This window comes from Octopus bimaculoides, chromosome 2, assembly GCF_046866305.1.
Source record: "Octopus bimaculoides isolate indiv1 chromosome 2, ASM4686630v1, whole genome shotgun sequence".
In the NCBI taxonomy this organism is placed as follows: Eukaryota; Metazoa; Mollusca; class Cephalopoda; order Octopoda; family Octopodidae; genus Octopus; species Octopus bimaculoides.
This window is the reverse complement of record NC_142929.1, coordinates 14,812,116-14,834,176: the sequence shown is the minus strand read 5'-3', so window position 1 is coordinate 14,834,176 and position 22,061 is coordinate 14,812,116. Positions and strand designations below refer to the sequence as shown.

At 32.2% G+C, this 22,061-nt stretch overlaps 1 protein-coding gene across 9 annotated transcripts in view; it reads left to right on the top strand.

Annotated features, from left to right (window-relative positions):
- Nucleotides 1–22,061, top strand: part of LOC106876006 (F-box/LRR-repeat protein 6) — a 336,390-nt gene that overhangs the window by 187,800 nt on the left and 126,529 nt on the right. For 3 of the 9 annotated variants that reach the window (XM_014924360.3, XM_014924359.3, XM_014924358.3), the window contains exon 2: nt 12,490–12,531. The exons of 4 other annotated variants lie outside the window; for them this stretch is intronic. In XM_014924360.3, the coding sequence (XP_014779846.1) occupies nt 12,490–12,531 (42 nt within the window). Of the gene's footprint in view, nt 1–12,489; nt 12,532–14,065; nt 14,081–22,061 lie in introns of all 9 variants that reach the window. 2 more of the 9 variants (XM_052975599.2, XM_052975596.2) reach the window with 1 other exon arrangement.

Sequence of the window (22,061 nt, the reverse complement as noted above, 5' to 3'; positions counted from 1 at the left end):
TGCTAATTAACCTCATATTTAGAAATAAGATGTAAACATATTTTCTGGAACATGTTTTTGCATTTTACTCTCCTACTTCGTGAATCATATTGGAAAAATATTTGTTTACTGAAATAGCTTTGAAAATACATTTCCTATAAATAATTAATGCATAATTAATTTAGGCTTGTTCACAGTATTATTTAATTTATATTAAATCTAAGAGTGAACTTCTATAGACAGTTCACAATGAGTGCATTTTGATTCACTTTTTCCTTCCTTGCGCTGTCTTCTCTTTACTTCTCCATGCTTAGATATTTAATACATAACAAATTGTAAATAATCAAACTATTTATTTTCTTCATCTGTGGATTTATGATCTAGAGATTTTCCTTCCTTAAAGGATATATATTCATATGGGAAATTTTCAGGTGTATTAACTCTAAGCTTTACTATTTTTATGATTTTTAGTAAATTGTTTTTGGCAGGCTGGTCAAAACTACTTATATCAAATAAAACTATTTATAGCTGGAGAACATCTAACGATTTTCAAATCAATACTGATAGGTTTCTTGTAGAATGAAAACAAAGTGCAGACCCATCTCCTTCATTATCAGAAATAGTTCAATGTTTCTCATGTTTACAAATCAGTACAAATAGATCAATTAATATCTAATAGTTATAAAATAGTTGCTTTGATCAGTTTTTCGTAAATATTTAGTAATCCTTTTCCTACTATTGTAGAGTTTAGGAAGTTGATATAACATGATTATCAAAACTAAAATTAACAGGATAAATGAACAGTGTAAAACGATTAATTCATTTATACAAGTGCCACATAGAAGTTATTCAATGTGTCATCCACAGACAATTACTTAGAAATTCACACTACAGAAACACAATCATATTGATTCGTTTCTTAGATATGCTTCACATTTTTAGGGGAAATATAATTACGTGATATTCTTTCAGAGTAGTTTTCGAGAAGGAAGTGAAATTAAATGGCTCCAATTGGGAACTGAAATCAGATTGCAAACTTGGTTTACCAGGATCTTTAAAACAATTATTGCAATATCTCTAATCTTCACAACACATCACTGTGCATTACAGCTGATTTCTTCAATACCTTTTTGTTCTTCCTCACCTTACTTTTATTCCACCTTTCATAAAGGTTAACATTACATGTCTAACTGATCATATTCACTTAACTTCTCTCCAGTTCTGTACATCTACAATCAATACCTATAGCTCACTATCATATAGTATCCCATTACTTACAATCGCTTCATACAATTTGCCTATATAATTGATATTATTTAGCCCCAGGTTAACTATGATCTACCACACCTATGATCATGGGCATTCCGGCTTTGACCGTCTTATGCATATATTTTCTTGCAGTGTACCTAGGATTCCATAATCTTTGAGCTTCTCCTTTTTAAGATGGCATTACAATATGAGAGATATTTTGCTACTCTTTCTAGCACGTCTAATGGTTACGTAGATGTTCCCTCATTGGTTGAAACATTTTTGCTGTTAACAGAAGCCAGAAATATCTAATCTTTACTTTAAATACAACACTTAAGTAAAAGAAACTAGTAAGTATGTCTAGTGAAGTATCTGAACAATTTGTTACCTTCATTTCATGGGTTCTTCTACAGGTAATTACTCCATGTGAAAGCATCTGGCCTAATGTTTATTTAGGATGTTGCACTCATGGTAGCTAGATTGTGGGTTCAAATCCAAAACCTGGCAAAACAATTCATCTCATGCTGCTTCGCAAGTGGGCGAGTGGCAGAATTGTTGATGCATTGACAGAAATGCTTTATGGTATAAGTACCAGTTATGCACTGGGATTGATATAATCGACTAAATCCGTTTGTCTGTCCTTGTTTGTCCACTCTGTGTGTAGCCCCTTGTGGGCAGTAATGACATAAGAAATGCTTTACGGTATATCTTCCAGCTCTCTACATTCTGAGTTCAAATTCCACCTGCCTGGAGAGGGTAATAGGAAACCACTGCAGTATCCATCTGAAGTTTAGTCATGGTAGCTGAAGTTTAGTCATGGTAGCTGAAGTTCCAGTAATCTATTCAATGCTCTGCAGAGGAGTGTACGGGTCCTCCTAGGTCGCATAGTGAGTACTGGAGAAGATTCACATGCACAGGACTACTCAGGGACAGACCACCAGCAGACTAGACATCTTTCAGTCCTTGCTTTACGTTTTTTTGTGTGTATGTTTGTTAGCATTCCACTGAGTACTTAGTACACATTTCTACATTTCAAGACCACTTCCTCCTACTAACTAGCATAGTAACCTTTGCTATGTTGACATATTAACCCTTTTCCAAAATTCCACCAGTTTCTGCATTTTTGAAGGTAGCTATTCTTAATTCTCTTATGGCACTGAAAATGATTTTATTGATGTCAACGTTTACATTTGATGCTGTCAGAGGTAGAATCTGTGAGTCTGTATTCAGTCTTGGGTATTACATTCTTAGAGCAAGACAATTAACTCTAGCCGTCTCTCTCTTTGTGGAGGCACGTGGCCTAGTGGTTAGGGTGTCAGCATCATGATCGTAAGATTGTGGTTTCGATTCCTGCCCCAGGCGACGCTTTGTGTTTTTGTGCAAAACACTTCATTTCACGTTGCTCCAGTTCGCTCAGCTGGAAAAAATGAATAACGCTGCGATGGACTGGTGTCCCGTCCAGCTGGGGAACATGTATTCCATTGAAACCGGGAAACCGGGCCCACGAGCCTGACTAGGCTTTAAAAGGGCGCATTTGATTTTGTCTCTCTCTTTACCTATTTGGGAGATGAGTTTTTCTTTGCTTTAGTTTTCACTTGTTTTTAATTTCACAGGCAGTTTACATATCTTTTGCTCAAAGCAAGATTTATCTATAATTGTTTAACACAATAGAAAGTGAAGATAAGTTTAATACATGTCATTAGAATAGACTGGAAAATCATGTCTAAACCCTCTTAAGTCTCATTTGCCTCAAACTTTTAAATTTTCAGTTTTATCAATAATGACTCGATCTAAAAATAATTAAATTATGTTACCTATAAATAATTACTTTTACATTTTATCTTTTAAGAATGCACCTGAGATTTTATGACCAAAAAATTCAAAGTTCATGACATTGAATTCCCCTCCTCTTCCACTCCACTTGAATGGTAATGAGCGTGCGTTTACTTAGAAATATAAGTTAAATTCTTGGAGAGAGAGATAGATAGTCATTGAGTTCCCAGAATTATGTAAGTCTAAGTATAAGAGAGAAGCCAAACTGTTTCCTTCAAGTTTTATGGAAGTATTTATGTGTATGTATATTTATCAATACAAGTTTTTATAATTATATAAAACAAACATAAGCTGAGCTACTAAGCTTGTTGTGGTGAATATTAGAAGTCACTGCTACCTTTTGAAAATAAATAAGCTTGTGTATATAGAACAGACTACTATATAGAACAGACTACTATGATCGTATGGTGGAGGAATAGATAGAGTAGAAAATGAAGAGGTATGATTCAGTGATTGAAGATAGTTTGTGACAGCTGGAATATGTCTTTTTTGTGGGGGTTTTTTGCACTTGTTTCAGTCATTAGACTGTGGCCATGCTAGGGTACTGCCTTGAGGAATTTTAGTTGATTGATTCGACCCCAGTGCTTTTATTTTTGTTAAACCTGGTACTTATTCTATTGGTCACTTTTGCCAAACTACTAAGTTACAGGGATGGTAACACACCGACACTGGTTGACATGTAGTGATGGCAGGGACAGACAAAGACACATGCACACACACACATGATGGGCTTCTTTCAGTATTCGTCTACCAAATCCACTCACAAAGCTTTGGTTGGCTCGAGGTTATAGTAGAAGACACTTGCCCAAGGTGCCATGCAGTGGGACTGAACCTGGAACCATGTGGTTGGGAAGAAAACTTCTTATCAAACACCCATCTGATATCAGATGGAAGAAGTTGAGGCAGTAATCTGTGGTGGACCATGGCTAAAGTTTTAAAAATCTTGATAATTGTTTTTGGGATCTGAGAAAAATGACTAAACTCCCTGCTACAGGGCAATAGGGACTTTCTCACAGAAGTCATTGAATTTGGTTAAATACACATGTTGAGCCATTTAGTTGAGAATTTTATTCTTAAGCAAAACAGAAGAGATGTGATCGTTAGGAAAGTTTTCTGAATGTTATCAGACACTTGGAAGCCCATTGAGAAATATACTGGAGATTCTTAAGTAAAAGTTAATTGAGAGCTATTAAAGTCACAAAGGATGATAATTAAAATTGGAACGAGAGAGAAGAATATATTGTGGTTTTATAGGAATAGGAAGATTTGTAATTATAATTGTTTATAGTAGAGAAGAATTCATTAATATATAAAAGAAGTCTACAAAGATGATATGTCCAGAATTAAAGGGTAGGAATTTAATCAGAGTATTACTTATCCATGTGATTATATAATAAAAATTAACCCATGAGAGAACTTACATGTAGTTGTTTAACCTTCTAGAAATGGCAGATAAATCTCCTTCAAATCATACTCAAAGTAATCTAGGGGGCACTATGTCGGGGTTGATAAAATAAGTACCAGCTGAGCATTGGAGTCAATGTAATTGACTTGACTACTCCTGGGTAAAAGTATAAAAAACTGCACCCTTCTTCCAAGCCATATTGAGCCAGTGTAGCAGAGTAGGCTCATCAAATCAGTATGATCTCATGCTCAAAGTCATGGCCTGCACATCAGACTGTGGTTGATGGAGAGAATATGTTGAGACCCCTGTCCTACAGTGAACTAAACTTAGGCAATCCAATCCAGTCTGTGCCTAAATAAAAAAAAGAAAGACATGAGATGGTCATAATTGATTACATTTGATCATAGGTTTGCTCAATTAGAGTCAACCTCTGGCTAATTGACTACTTCAACAACAATATAGTCATATAGAAGCCAGTGAAAAAAGTTACTGTGATATAGTAAAATACATTTAGTACACTCTGTAAGGTGGTTGGTGATATGAAGGACATACAGCTAAAGAAACTAGGCTAAAAGCAAAAATGAATTCTGAAGGAAACATCACTGGTGACTCATTTTGGAAGGCAGGAACTTTAAATAAGAATTGATACAGACTAGAGAGGAATTAAGGTTATTATTTCTCGCAACACTACAAGAGAGAGAAAATATTTTTATTTCTGGAAGTCCTTTGGTAATTCCTATTTATATCAAGCTTGAAAGATATTTTTGTTTGTTTAAACTAGATGTAATTCTATTTGGTAGGCTTCCAAAATAGTTTGTCTGCTAAATCTCATTCACAAAGCTTTGCTTGACTTCAGACTACAGCAGAAGACACTTTTCCAAGATTCTCTGCACATGACTGTGAATTTCTAAACCACACAGCTATACCAGCACCCATTTTTGCTTTCATGTTTTACAGATGGCTTTAGAGAATTAAAGGTTCATTAGCTTGTTGAGAAAGGAGCCAAAACTAAGACACATATTTGAAGGTATTGACTGGAACACAAAACATTTCTCACTTTTGACAACTATAAAAAAGGTAGACTAAAGAAACTATACACTATATAGGTAATATATATATATATATATATATATATATATATATATATATATATATATATATAATGGAATAATTACTATGCAGCATTGTGTAGAATATATTGTATAAAGGATTGTGGGTAAGCCCAGAACAATGCGAAGTAAATGCAAGACAAATCACAAGAAAACAAATATATGAATTAATGTAGACTTACCTTACATTCAATATTTCGGGGTTATGACCCCATTTTCAAGAAACTGACGAATATTGAATGCAAGGTAAGTCTACATTAATTCATATATTTGTTTTCTTGGGATTTGCCTTGTATTTACTTCACATTGTTCTGGCCTTACTCCTGATCCTTAATATATATATATGTCCAACCCATGCTAGCATGGAAAGCGGACGTTAAACGATATATATATATATATATGTAATCTTTATATCCAGCTTAACGTGGATGTGTTTTTAGAACAAATACTACATTATTAGCCTTGAAAGATCCTCCCATTTAGATTGTAATTAGTAATAATATATATATATACATATACACACACACATGGATATATACATATATGTGTGTGTGTGTGTGTGAGTATGTACTTACATATACAGGGTGTTCAAAAAGTCTCTCCGCAGTAAGTATTTTATTGCAAAATAAATATTTATAAGATGGTATAAGATTACAAAAGAATATATTAGACTTTACATGACTTTAGAAAAACTTTATAAGAGGTGTTGAAAGTGTCGTCCTTCATTTTCAATACATAAGCTGACTCTTCTACACATGTTTTGAAATACATTTTGGAGAGTCTGACGCAGTATGGACCATGTCAAGGTTATGATTGTGTCTTTTCGCTCATTAATGGTTTCCAGGCAATTCTTGTACACTGATCCTTTACTTGCTCCCCAGAAAAAAATGTCTGGTGATGTTAAATCAGGTGATCTTGGTGACCAAAGTCTCTTCGAAATAATCCGTTCATCAAAAAACTCTTGAAGTAGCGCCATGGTGATGCGTGAAGTATGTGCTGTAGCTCCATCTGGCTGAAAGTATGCATTATTAATTTCACTTTCAGTGAGTTGGCCTACAAATGGAGAGACAATATTTGAGCAATATCTTTCGGTGTTGATGGTGTCTTCAAAAAATATTGGTCCCACAATACGCTTTCTTGAAATTGCTATCCATACTCGAACTTTTTCGGGATGCAGAGGCTGCTCATGCATCACGTGTGGATTCTCAGTGCTCCGTAACCTTGTGTTTTGCGAATTTATGTTTCCCGACATATGAAACCAAGTCTCATTGGTGTAAAAACAAAGTTTTGGAACCAATAACAATAATGAAGCCTTTTAGCATGATCCATAGTCTTCAATTCTTGAATGGCCAGCATCTTGTATGGAAAGAAATTCAATTTCTTTTTACTGCTGTGTGAGGACTTCCTAGGCATCCGCTGGATGAAAAAATTCACTGCGGAGAGACTTTTTGAACACCCTGTGTGTGTGTGTGAGTGTATATATATATATATATATATATATATATAAAGGAGACCACTAGGTGGACTGTTAATATGCTAGAAGAAGATCATATGTAATGCTTCTACTAAGACTGAATTGTTCTCAAAGAAAATTTAGCGAAGCAACAAAACGTATATGGGCAAGACAAGTGAAAATTACATAAATATATATATATATATGTTTATATGTATGTATATAGACATGCACACACGCACACACACACACACACACACACAGAGTTTTCTTCCTACTGCTGCTGATGTTGATGATGATGATGATGATGATGATAATGGTGATGATGATTTATTTTAAATAATTTAGATTTAGAACGTTTCCTTTTTTTTTTTTGCAGAATTTCTGTATTTTTATTCAATACTTTCAATCAAAATTCCTTTGAGATAAGAATTGTGAATTTCCATAATGAATTTAACAATAAGAGTTTTTGTTTTAACACTTAAAATGAAACTATAACCGAAGCTGTCATCATGAATGATGTATAGCTGGAGGACATTATTGATAATTTCATTGTGGTGTGTTGTAGAATATATATACATTTGTGCAATGAAACAATAGCAACGGCGATATTATTTGAGTTTCCAGATTTTATAAATAGATGATATTAATAGATTTGGAGGCGGAGGTTGAAAAACTGGAGAATATGAATAGTGAGAGAGGAAGGATGAGTTAGAGAGAGAGAGAGAGGGAGAGGGAGAGAGAGGGAAAGTGAGAGGAGAAAGATTAACAGAAAATGGAGGGGAATTTTTTTTGATACTGTTTAAAGAAATATATTTTCAGTTCATTTTTAGTCTTGCGATTTTGTTTTTTAGTTTATATTTGTCACATTAGTAAACAATAGGTGCAGGAGCATCTGTGTGGTAAGTAGCTTGCTTATGAAGTACATGGTTCTGAGTTCAGTCCCACTGTATGGCAACTTGGGCAAGTGTCTTCTACTATAGCATCAAGCCAACCAAAGCGTTGTGAGTGGATTTGGTAGGCGGAATCTGAAAGAAGCCCATCATATCATCATCATCATCATCGTTTAACGTCCGCTTTCCATGCTAGCATGAGTTGGATGATTTGACTGAGGACTGGTCTGGCAGTTTCTACAGCTGGATGCTCTTCCTAACACCAACCACTCCAAGAGTGTCTATTTTATTGTATCATCCTACCTACCACTCTTATACCTTTAGTTTCTTACTGATACATGTTTTATCAAACCTGATAGCCTACAAAAATATGATACTTTCTTGTGTGATTTAAAATCATATCAATGTTAGATAGCACAAAACATCTTTGTTTAGTTGCCTATTAATCCTTATCAAGTTGATCATTTATACAAAAAGTAAGGTAAGTCACATCTTCCTCAGAATGTAGAATTAATCTGCATCCTTCTCTTCCCCTTTCTAATAATTTGGTTCGGAGGAAGAAAAGCAACATTTATGACATTTTACAAAGCGTCCTTGACTAGTTGGATGAAGAGAAGCAGATGTAACCAAACAGGGAATCTGGCTCAAATGCTTGCCAAAAGACTGAACTCCGTGAGAGACATCCAAAGGCCAGTTGGTGGTATTAGACTAGGTGAGAGATGCTCTTGAACAAGACATTATAATCTGTTAGAATTATGTATGAGCTAAGACAGTTGTATTGTGCAAAATGCCTTTTGGGACAGATATGTTTTAATCAGTGAGTGTTCCAGTCACATCATGTTTTAATTTATTGATTAAGAATGCTATTTGCAATTCACCCTCATTAACCTTTTCACAGTTTATGAGTGCACGTTTCCTTATCAACAATGTCAATGAAAGGGAAAAAACAAACAAAGAAAAAAATCAAAAAGAACAAAAGTAATCATTTGCAAGCAACACATGCTATCAGTAAGACACCTATTTGGGAATTTAGAACTTTGATAGTGTCACACAATTCTTTATCTGTATCTTTTACAAAATAGTTAGTGCTTATGTAGGTTATTTACACTGGCATTTTCATCATCATCATGATCATGATCATGATCATCGCCATCATCATCATCACCATTGTCATAATTCTGACTGTTTTAATGCTCGTCTTTATCTTCATATTGGATTACTTTTTCTTACACTTGCACTAGTTTCAATCATTAGTTAACCCAGCACATCTTCTACTCTTAAACACACCAGGCTCTCTACTGTGAATTCACATGCCATGTGTGAAAATACTTTCAGTTGCCTCAAGCCATTAAAGCCATTGGCTCTGAGAACCACCCATCTATCACACTTAGATATTGTGCCTTAGAACTCATCTCTATACTCACCAAACTTTTTAATTTCTCACTTTGCATGAATATACCCTGACACATAGAAACATGCTACAGTGTGTTTGTTTCAAAGAAAGGCAATTCTCTGATCAATCCAATGATAGTCCTATTGCGTTCATTCCTTACATTGTCACAGTAATGGAGATGAAAAAACAATAATAATGTTTTCCAGCATCTTGAATTTCCTTCTTTTTGCAATGACCATTACTATGGCTTCAGTAGAGCCAGATTTACTGCATCTACCTTTATGTCATTCACCAGAGGAAAGGGCTTCCATCTTAGAGAAGTTTGGTAAAAGCAATGATGTTGCCTGAGACATCAACAAAACCTTCAGCCATGTCTGGTATGTTAGTCTCCATCCATCTCTTGAATCATTCTCTTCCCATCAGGTCATGCCATTGGGGCATGTGTTGATGGAGCACTTTCTGTCCTATTCACAACCAGCCCTGGTGTGCCTTAGGGTTCAGTTTTGTTCCTCACTCCCTTCCTTCTATACATCTATGACCTACTTGCCTTGTCTAACAATACCTACTCTTATGCAGATAATATGACTTTTCATTCCTCTCTAACCTTCTCCAACCACATATCATCCACATGCAACATAGACACCACATACCAAACCTGCACTGATTCCATGAATAGAAACTTTGAGAGCATCCTCTATTGGGGCCATGACAATTTTGATTCTTCTAACAACAAAAAAAAAACAAAAAAAAAAAAAATCAAGAACTACTCATATCAAGAAAATACTATTGCACCACATCCTCCTAAACAGGAGTGGTACTGAATTATACCAATCGCTGTCTCTATGCTAGGAATCACTATGACTGAAGATCTTTCCTGGCAAAAACACTCCCTTAACATAGACTGGCTCTTTTCTTTAAGGCCAGAAAATATTTTATCTCCCAACAATTGTTGACACTCTACGAAAGTCAAAGGAGTCCTGCAGCAGAATATTGCTCCCACATCTGTTGCTACTTTGCACTGTGACTTCCTTGACTGCAACCAGAGAGGAGTCATTCAACTGTTTTCCTCCTCTTCTCAACAATGGCAACTCCTTTGCATTCAACTTCACACTGTACATTCTTCACCAATCTTTTCCAAATTTATCCCTTTTCACTCATCAGGCTCCTCACTGTGCATTCACATACCCCCAGTTGCTTCAAACCATAAGGCAGGCCATTGGCTCCAAGAACATCATCCCATTCATTGCACTCAGACATTATGCCCTAAAGCCATTTACATGGTGGAAAAGAATATAAAATGTTATTCAATAAAATAAATACTAGACTTGATAAGAATGACTAACAGATAACCATCGAATGCAGCCCCCTAGCACAGATGCAGTCCAGTGACAGATTCCAGGAGAATAACAGTAAAAAAGTATCCCAAAATATGTATACTAACAGTATCTATGGAAATTCCATGATTATTTTGAAAACTGTGATTATTAGAAGTTTGTAGAGAAATATAAAATATGTAATTTCTGTTAAAATTGTATCTATATTAAGTGTTTTATTCTTAAGATGGTGTAACGTCCAGATGAAGGTGCAATTTTGTGTGAAAACATCTTGGAATAATATGTTCTTTGTTATACACTTGTTACCTCTTTTATATTGAGAGTTGTTACCTATCATTTGTATCTTTACATGTGGAAGTGAATGTACTCTAGAAAGAGCTAAATACTATTGTTTGTGAGAAAATCGTAGTTCACTTCTCTTCACTTTCTGTTGGGACTACGTTGTTATAAGAATCCTATATGTTTACAGTGGGTGTTATATATAATTGAAGACATGATCTCTAACAAAATCAAAGATATCTATAATAGTAAACTTCAACTGGGGTCCATATAAGAGTTTGTTATTTATACAGTCCCAAATAACATCTAATTATAAAAATATATTAGGATTTTGTTTTTAACATGGAGTCCATTAGAGTAAAATAGGAACCAAAGGGGCTCATGAACAAAAAATGGTTGAGAACCACTAATCTATAATATTATTCTCCTGTCTTTCAATTGCATTGGTAACACTTTAATTACATTACATATAATTTTCATATTTAAAAAAAAAGTGCAAAGAGCAGGACTTGAATCCAGTAGTAAGTGTTCATGTGAATGAAGTACCCTATTTGTCCCACTGAGTTTTGGATCCTAAACAAATATACAATACATTTATTCCCAAGACTCACAAATAATATAAATGTTGCAATTATAATTGTCTATAATAGATAATGCTTTTTATTTATATTTCATAGTGTTTTCGTCAACTGGCTCATTAATAAATGTATTTATAACAAATAATGTATTTAATTTCAATTCATAGTTAAATATTACTTACATAGAATCAGAATTACTTATGTATTATCAAAATATTATGTATTACTGTGCAGGCTGTCTCACTATTATTGAATGGATTTTCTGGTCTTGTGTTTTGGGAATAAAATCTTTTAATTTCCCCTGACTTACCATTAATTGCTGTTAGGCTTCATTAGTAGGGAATGTGGTATTATGTTTTTTGTTACAAATCTAAGACATTGCAAGTGAAGGATGTTGATCATCTCACTCAAGTATTAGAAAAAAAGTATGGTTTTATATTATAAGAATATTTACATAATTTGAATTATACAATTTGCATATTTATATTTATTAAGTTTATTATTCAACAAGAAATCGTTTGATTTTGTGTTTGAGTTGTGTGTGTGTGTATGTGTGTGTGTGTGTGTGTGTGTGTGTGTGTGTGTGTGTGTGTGTGTGTGTGTGTGTTATTAATTTCTATAATTATAATGAATTTATTCCTCCTTTCATCTGGTATTTGTATATGCATACATATGCATATATGAACATGTGTATGTATATGATATGTTTCAGTGTGTGCATGTAGGTATGTATATGTGTGTGTGTGTTTGTGTTATGACACATGCATATATTTTGCACATAAATACACATGCACTCATAGGTTTGCAATGTGTGTATGTGTGTATATATATATATATATATATGAGTATGTGTGTGTGCAGAAAAGTCATTTTTAGTTTATACTAACTACTACCTTATTTCAGTTGATATCGTAAGTGGTCACACATATGTAAGAATTTGTATAACTTAAACATTAATTCATATTGCAATTTGGAATATTTTCAGGGATGTACATCTCCCCTGGCATCCAACATCAATCTTGAATTTGTAAGAATTCTCTAATACTATTGTTACTATTTTGTTACACTAGTGACCAAATAGTATTGCTATTTAGATTGTTATGCTACTTTCAGTTTTCAAAGCAGCGAATACTCTATAAAAAAAAAATCTCAAAAAAAAAAAACACGCTGCAGTTTTGGAAAAATACTTCAGTTGTTTTCTTCTTTTTAAGCAGCAATATATATTTTGATAGTTCCACTTATTCAATCTGTTGAGCAAAACACAAAAAAACACTAAATTTTCAGTAAGTTATTGATTTACATTGATAGTATTCAGTTTGGCTGCATTCATAAGAAAGACACAAAAAGAGAAGAAGAAGAAGAAGAAGAAGAAAGAGAGAGAGAGAGAGAGAGAGAGAGAAGAGGAAAAAACACATGCTTTGTTAGTACTTTAACTTTCTTACGGCTTATATTGCAGAGACCACAAATTAACTTCCTGTTTAAGCAGTTAAGAGGTTTTATATGTGCAGTGAGCATGGTTTGGGTAGGCAAAGTATTATTACTGCTTTTAAGTCGATGTCTTGGCATAAAGATCATTTAATACAATGAGACTGAAACCCAGCCACTTTAGCTACTGAGTTTTTGACAGAAACAATAATCTGATTGGAACATCATGGCTTAATCTTTGTTGCTGCTGTATTATCCACATCTGATTTAAAACCTAGCACCTTCAAGACAACAAGACAGTCTCTTTGTGTTTGGTTGCCTAAATTTCATTTTTAATGGCTTAATCAGAGGAGAAAGTATTGTGCAGTGCCTCTGATCTTATTCAGGGCAGCTGTGACTGGTGGAAGGTAGAGAGGAAGTTAGCCTTAGATAATGCCCTGGCTTGAATGCTTCTGGCAGGGTGGGTTCCACTAAAGGTTTGCTTAATCTTGGTCAGTGGTTCTACATGGTTTCCATCTCTCAAATTCCACTGATAAAGACTTGGGCAAATTGAGGCTACAAATGAAGATATCTGTCCAAGATATTGCTCTGTGGAAGTAAAACCAAAACGATGTGGTTGCAAAACAAGCTTCTTAAGTCACACAGACATATCTGCGGCCATTGCTAGAATCAGCAGCCAAATATCCCTCAAATTGTATTCTACTATAGCAACAACACAATTTGGCATACTAAACTATTAAGCTGCATTCACTACTGAGCTATTGAGAATTCCATACTTGGATATGAATTGAATAATCTTATTCAGATTATATAAAATCAAATATATATATATATATACACACACATTCATACACATATTTATACTTATATATATATATATATATATATATATATATATATATATATATATATATATATATATATATATATCTGAAATAATTTTCTTGCATTTTGTGTTTTGCTGCATAGGTTGAAAAGTCTATTTTATTGCCATTTTCTACTGTTTTTTTCCCCTCAATTCTGTCACTATTATTCATTTTTTCAAATGATTTTTAATATTATTTCTTTTAGTCTTTATTATCCTTTTATATATTGTACAATCTTTTATTTTCTTATTTTTTTTTTCGTATCTTCAGAATGGGAACCTGCCTGTAAGTTTATTGAGTAGAGACTCATAGAAAAGATATGATTGGTATCTAAAGCTGTGCTAATAATCTACTAGTTTCAAATAACTGTGTTTCAAAAGTAAACACTTTATTTCACCTGAAACAATATCTTTAATTCACATGTTTGACATCAAACACAAATAATTCACATGCTTAATATCAGAATAAATGAGAGTATATGTAGATTTTTAAAAGTATATTAAACAATGTATTGATCAACACGTACACATGTAGTTGCTAATGAATGAATAGTTGATATTAATTAATATCAATGCCATTATCTTACTTATTACTTTCGGCAGGATTTTCTGCTTTATTTCTAGATTTCTACTGGTGTTCTTAGAATCACTATTGCATGCATGTTTTGGCAAAATGCACTCTTTGGTTTTGTAAATGGAAAATCTTATAAGCACAAGTTATTCAACTAAGTTCATTAAAGATGTTTTGTATTTTGATGAAAAAAAAAAAATATGAAAAAGAAAAAAAAATTTCCATTGGATCAAGGTACTCCTTGTGTCCTGTTAGAATTTTTTTCCATCAATAAATATAATTTTGTAATTCACAGGGATAAAGGGACTAAATTGCATTTTTCTTACCGAATTAGAGCTAATAAAAGTCAAGGCATCTACTGATAATTTTATTTATTAGCTTAGTAGTAGGCCTTAAGTTTTACTTTAATTGATTTAATGTTCAGTTTCCTAATATGAAAATCCAAGTTCATAGGTTTAGACTCACATTAAAAAACTTGAGATTATTATTGGCATTTTTGTAGGTTGTAGAAGTGAACTAATATATTTAGAGTGTTAAACACTTTCAGTATGCAAATTAGAGACTCTTTCATAGAGTAACTGCTGCATTTGTTGAGTATATAAACAGTTTGGCTCCTTGTTTCTCTGGAGACTGTCAGAATGATGTGGACACTGCTGATGAGAACCCAATAAGGTTCGAAAATTGATTAAGGTTGTTCATAATTTTTTTCAGTCTGCAGAGAAATGGCTAAAATTTGCCCTATCTATAATTATACCATATGTTACACATATATATAAATATATAGATATGTTAGCCAGATGTACACATGTACAATCCGACAATGGCTAAAACTTTGAAGTCATTGTCAACAACATTCTTGTTTAAGAGTAATAAACTTTTACTCTACAAAAATATAGAGTACTCCAATCAGATTAATGTAAAATTGTTTTTATTGTAACTGAACATAGAAAGAAACACATACACACACACATACACATACATATAATATATTCTAACCTATGCTGGCATGGAAAACAAATATAAAATGAACAAAGTGTAGTGACTGAGTTTAAGTTGTTAACTACGAGCCACATAATCCTGAGTCCAAATTCTTGGTTCCATGAGAATTGCCAATTCAAAACTGCTCATATTAAATTGTTACATATATAATTAAGTTAAAATATCAACCAAAATTGAATATTTACATGAATGATAGTGCAAATATTTATCTTCAGCCAAGTTGTATCTCAAACACTGGTTTGAGTAAATAAAAATAACTATTTTATGAAATCCTATAAAATTTTTGATTACTTAAAAAAAAACTTAATTTAAACACATTAGTAGTCTACATTTGAAATCTTGTCACAAAAGTGCTAACTGATAACTTACTTGCCACAGATGAATATTAATGGCAAATAGAGTCTAAAAGCTAATTAAATGAAATATCTAATTAGCTTTTATGTTCTACTACTTAATTATTTCTCGGTTATATGTTAATCTACGTTTGAACATGTTTGATTGGTGAACAAATTTAAAGCTATATGTATTATTAAAGTAAATCTACTTCTAATAATTTTATCTGAAATTGCACTGATATCTGTTTTCTAGTATTAGTAATTAGATTGAAACAAACGTGGGTGTAGATATAGCCACTTGGTTAAGAAGCTTGCTTCAAATCATGTGGTGTCATGTTCGATCCCACTGCACAGCTTCTTGGACTTGTGTTGGCCACCACAACATTAGATTTAACAAATCTTTGTGACTGAAACTGAATAAGACAAAGCTGTATTGATGCATGTAGGACAGATTAATTCAAATTTTAGATGGACTACTTAATTGGTCATTTAGTTGAACAGAATCACCTGACAGGTGGGTGTGTCTTAGCATGGTCCACTGTGTTGGCAGCATTTGATGAACCAGGCCTCCAGTTTTAGGACAGCTTATTTATTTTTACACACAAGATTCAGAGGCTTTGTAAAATAAACAAATTAATAATAAAAATTTAAGGAGCTCCCTTTCTTTGATTAAGACAAAAAGTTTAAATATATAGAAATGATGGTCAGAAACATTAATTTTATTCTTTTATTTTTCTTGAGAATTATACATACACACACACATGTGTGTATATATATATATATCATCATCATCATTTAACATCTGCTTTCCATGCTAGCATGGGTTGGACGATTTGACTGGGGACTGGCGAAGCGGATGGAGTCTGGTGTAGCCATCCACTTCGCCAGTCCCCAGTCAAATCGTCCAACCCATGCTAGCATGGAAAGCGGACGTTAAATGATGATGATGATGATGATATATATATATATATATATATATATATATATGTAAAATGTGATTTCACCTTTCCTTAGGCTTGTCAATGATAGATATCCTGCAAAGACATAGTAGCCAGTTCCTCCATTAACAATATATAGAATTTCAGTGCCTATTCAGGCACAGGTGTTGTAAATAGCCTGTGGGCTCATTAAAAAGTAATTAATAGCGACAGAAGCAGTATACCAAAAGGTAATATTTCTCTCTCACTGGATGTCAATGTTGCGTTAGAACACAGAATCCTCTGTTATTTACCATGAGAGGACACACACACACACATGTTCAGTGGAAGATAAATGTTACCTAATGGTATTAATACTGTTTCTGTCGCTATCAATTATCTTCAATCTGTAAGAAAACAGATTCATATGTGAATGGAACCAGAATGAGTAAATAAGTATGAACTATCTCAAGTGCGTTGATCCGATTTTTCTCTGAAACAACTTTTTTATTTAATGATACAAAACATCTAAAAATTTTCAATTTGGTTGAATAACATTTTCTTGGCATGTAGATGAACACTCGTTATTACTTTTAATTTTAATATGGCATGCATTTGAACATTCTTATACTTAATTTACTAAATTTTCAGCAAATTTCAAAAACTAGTTTTTGTAAAAATTTTGCTCAATACATGTTTGTATTGCTGATTAGAAAGTTTCGGTTATTGATTTTATAGCAAATGAAATTGTAATTTTTTTTTTTATGACTATAAATATTAAATAACTTGTTTAATATCTTACACTCAATATGAAGAATTGGGTAAGTTTACATGTAGAAAAAATATATGTAATATATAAAATATATATTGCCTTTATATTGATTAGTTACTTAATTGCTCCTTGTTACAATATATATTTCCTTTATTTATTTATTTTTTTTGAAATTTGCGTCACAGATAATCATCTGTTTCCCCTTTCTACTTTTGAAAAATATTAATACAATATTAATCAATAATAATAATAATAATAATAATAATAATAATAATAATAACACAAGTGCACTTCTCTTTTTTTTTTTTCTTTTATATTGTTTGCTCCTTGATGTATGAAATGAATGATTTCTGCTGAACTATTTGTTTTCTCAAAGAAATTTTAAATTGGACAAATTAAATGAAATTTCTTTTAAACTTAATCAATTATTTTCAAATCCTCTAATTATGTACAATTCAAATGTATATTATAATATAAATTATCTTGTTAGTAAAATACATAAACTAACCATGCTGATTAAAATAATAATAATAATAATAATAATAATATCTGATGTTAAAATAGAACATGTACATCAGAATACATGCCTTTTTCTATAAGGCTGTCCCACTAATGGTTGCAGGTATTCATGGTACCATCTAGTTCTGAATCTTGAAATATTTTAGTCTGAAAACATAGATGCAAAAATAAAATAACTATTGCAATATATTTTCCCTTCAATTTTAGCCAAGGATATTTCATGGACGTTTCTATAGTAGCTGGAATATTTCAAATTTTGGAATCATATTACCTGCAAGAACTAAGTAAAAAAAAAAAGAGTAAATTAATTTGCTTATGTTCCAAAGAATCTTTGAGCAAAAGTTTGCTTCTAATCATTTTTGATCTTAAATTGCTATGTAACAGTAATTTTACACAGTGATCAGAATTTTAAAAAACTCAAGACGTTGTAAATATTTTTGAGAATAATTATGTATTTAGATGTGAAGTATATTTGCCACTTAAATACGGTTAACCACTAAAGGTGAATGCTACTGTAGCTTAGTGGTTAGCCGCATTTAAGTGGCAAATATACTTCACGTTGTTGTGCAGCTACTGTTTATATTTCGTTCAGAGATTTATTATTGCTTATGTATTTAGAGTTTAGATTATAGTTTACTTTATTAGTTTTGAGGTAGGCTATTCAAACATAAGTTACATCAGCAATGTAGCATTTTAATATGGAATCAAAATAAGTTACTGTTTTCTCTACAATCAGAAGCGGTGGAACTCATTGATAGTAATATGTTGAAATGTTCTTTGAAAGAAATGCTATCTTAAATTACATACATTTAATGGTGTTTAGTGTAAATTGAATCTCATCAGTATTTAATCTATGTAGTATAGTTATTTTTTTTTTTAATAAATTACCCCCATTAGCTCTATTGCTAATTGAAACATTTAAAATAGTGATATAAAGAATTTATAAGACCATATGCTTCTTGTTCACAAAATTTCTAATATTTATTTAGAAAATTAATTTAACCAGTCATTTTAATAATGGATATAATAAAACAAATAGGTATAAAGCTATTATGAATGACATACATCCTTTTATATCCCTGAGAATGATGTGTTATTTGAAACACCTTCACTTTGCTTTATGTTTATATATTATGTAATCTTTTCAAATGCAATTTGATATTAACTCATAATTGTTTTCCATTGATTGTGATTCCTTTATTTGTATTGAATGATTTTTCCCCCACTTCCCTGACTTGCTTTTTGCAGTCTATCTTTTCTCTTATGAATGAATAATTTGTTTGAAGATGTGTATCCTATCCTAATTTATTCTAATAGGTTAAAATCATAAGCATTATATGGAAATTTGAAAATGTTTTAACTTAGTATCTTGTTGAAAAATAGCATTAAAGCATTATTAAATTCTCTACACTAGCTTTTAATTTTGCAAGGGAAAGAAATTCTTTTATTGATAGTTAATTGCTATTCTATTCTCATTTGTGGAAATCTTCTGTTCAAATGATTTGATGAACACTAAGGTTGACTAGTTTATTCAAGTTTTAATGAGTTAGTAATAATGTTGTATAGAGGAGTGATACGCTGTCTATATGGCAATAAAAACAAGAAAAAAGTACACATAAGAGCAGTTTCTATTACTCCCCATGGAACAGTTTAACACACTGTTCACTGAAGGAGAGTAGAAAAGCAGTAGTAGAAATAACAGTAAAGAGTCCTGCCACACAAAGGTGTTCTGTGTTTTCTTGATACAGTGTACATTTTTTACTATACTTTGATCTAACAACCACAGACTTATAAAAGTACTGAAGATTAAAACAAGTCATCACGGAGCATATCTTTTCCCAGATATGATTATTTGCTTAAAAAGTTTGTTCTGTAACCACACAGGTTTGGCTTATATCCTCTATACTTCTATCTTCATTCACAAGGCTGACTAAGGTATTGTCTATGAAATTTGGTTGCTAAATTGTATGCAGAAGTCCATCACATAACTGAAATGGCAAAAGCCAAAAAATGTGTAAAAAGAAAAAATCTTTATGGTATGTTCCTGTACATAAATGAGGGCTTAGCAATTCATCACTTATAATATTAATAAAATAAGTACTTTGCTTGATATAATTGACTAAAACTCTTGAATGTGGTACCCCTGGATGTCCACAGTCCAAACAATGAAACAATAAAAAAAAAAAAAAGAAATACTGGGTAAATGTTGAATACATTTTTTTTAAAAGATATTCAAATCTTGTTGACTTTAGGATATTAGGGTACCATAAACTGAGCCTGAACTATATTTTAGAGTGAAAGCATGTGGCTTAGTGGTTAGGGGTATTTGGCTCATGATCATAAGGTCATGAGTTCAATTCCTGGAGATACGTTATGTCCTTGAGCAAGACACTTTATTTCAAATTGCTCTAGTTTGCTCTGCTGGCAAAAACGAGTTGTACCTGTAAATTCAAAGAGCCATCCTTGTCACATTCTGTAACCCACTGAATTTCCCAGAGAACTACATTAAGTCTGTGGAGTACTCAGCCACTTTCGTGTTAATTTCATGAGCAGGCTGTTCCATTGATCAGACCAAGTGGAGCCCTTATCAGCATAACTGACAGAGTGCTAGTTTGTGTATTTTATAATATGAACAGGTAAGCACAAGTTAGGTGCATACCTCATGTTTATTTGTTGATGTTTCTAGTGTTTATAAGAATCTGAAGAGATAAACTCTAAAAATTGCTGTTTCATTTAGTAAGTGCACAATTGCTAAGCACATAATAAAATAGAAAAATTTCTTTCCATTGCAATAAAGCTAGAATTGCGATTATTCTATCTGTTCAACTACACCTACCCATTTATATATATTACACACTGTTGCATGAGATATCCCAATGCATTATAGGAGAGAATTATATCCAGAAATTACATGAGAATAAAAATGAATTTGTATTTTCTTTCATGTTGTCATTGAATTTTCTTGAAATACAAAAATAGTTTTGGTTAGTAAACAGCAAAGAAATTTTTTTGTCTATTACAGCTGTCAATACATGCACTGAGAAAAAAATGTCATGTACTATAAGATAAACTCATGTTGGAAGTATATTTTGTAGATCTTGTAAATCTATTCTAATTTCTGAATTTCCTTCTTTACGGGAATATTCCAAGCAGTTACTATCAATATAATATATTTTCTAAAGAATTATGTGAATTACTGTATGAAAAATCTGTTATAATCTGATAAAAAATTTGCAACTGAATTGATCTTTTTGACTTCAAATGCTCAGTTCTCTCCTCTAAAACTATGATGACTATTTTCATAATAATTATGTTGTAAATCATACAATATTTTTATTCTTGATATTTCTTGTTCATTTTATTTTCCACAGCTTTTATCAGAATATTTTTGCACTTACTTATTCTCAACTGACAATGCATCTTCATGTTGTGTTGCAGTAAAATTTGAGGAAACTCATAGTGTTTTACATCAACAAATGGCAATACAAATAGTTCAAACAATGCAATATAGTTTATGTGATGAGGAAGAAAAGAAGTTTAATGTTTCAAGTAGACCCATTCTCTTTCTGATCAAGTATTCTGTCAGAAATGTTAGACTTCACTTCGTTCTTATGGCATACAATATGTTTTGAACCATTTTTACATAGTTTATCTCTTTTTTCTGAATATAATTTGCTCTATTACAACCATTATCTTACAATTTCCTTTTATATATTTCCATATAACATTGATTATGTGATATTGGAGTCGATCTTTTGTGGACGCCGCTTTTAGTTATGCTTAACAAAAATAGTTTTGCTTTTCATAACTATCAGACATATTCAGAAAATATGAGAAAGATGTATATGTAAAATAGAAACAAAAATTAAAAGAAAAAAGCAAGTAATATTGTGTGACATTATTAACAAAAAGCTTGTTATATGTCCGTTCAAAAAATAAAATGAAGAGAGTGGGTGAGTGAAGCAAAAAAGACGAATGATAAGTTAACGATTTAATTGTTAATAATATTTTTTTTACAAGTTAATGAAAGGAGCAGAAGCTGTTTCTATGGTATTTGTTATATATTTTGTTTTTATTAGTTTGGTTTGGTGAGATCAATACAATTAATGTTGTTCTTAGACAGTTGTAAGCTGACAGCTGCAGGAAAAATATGC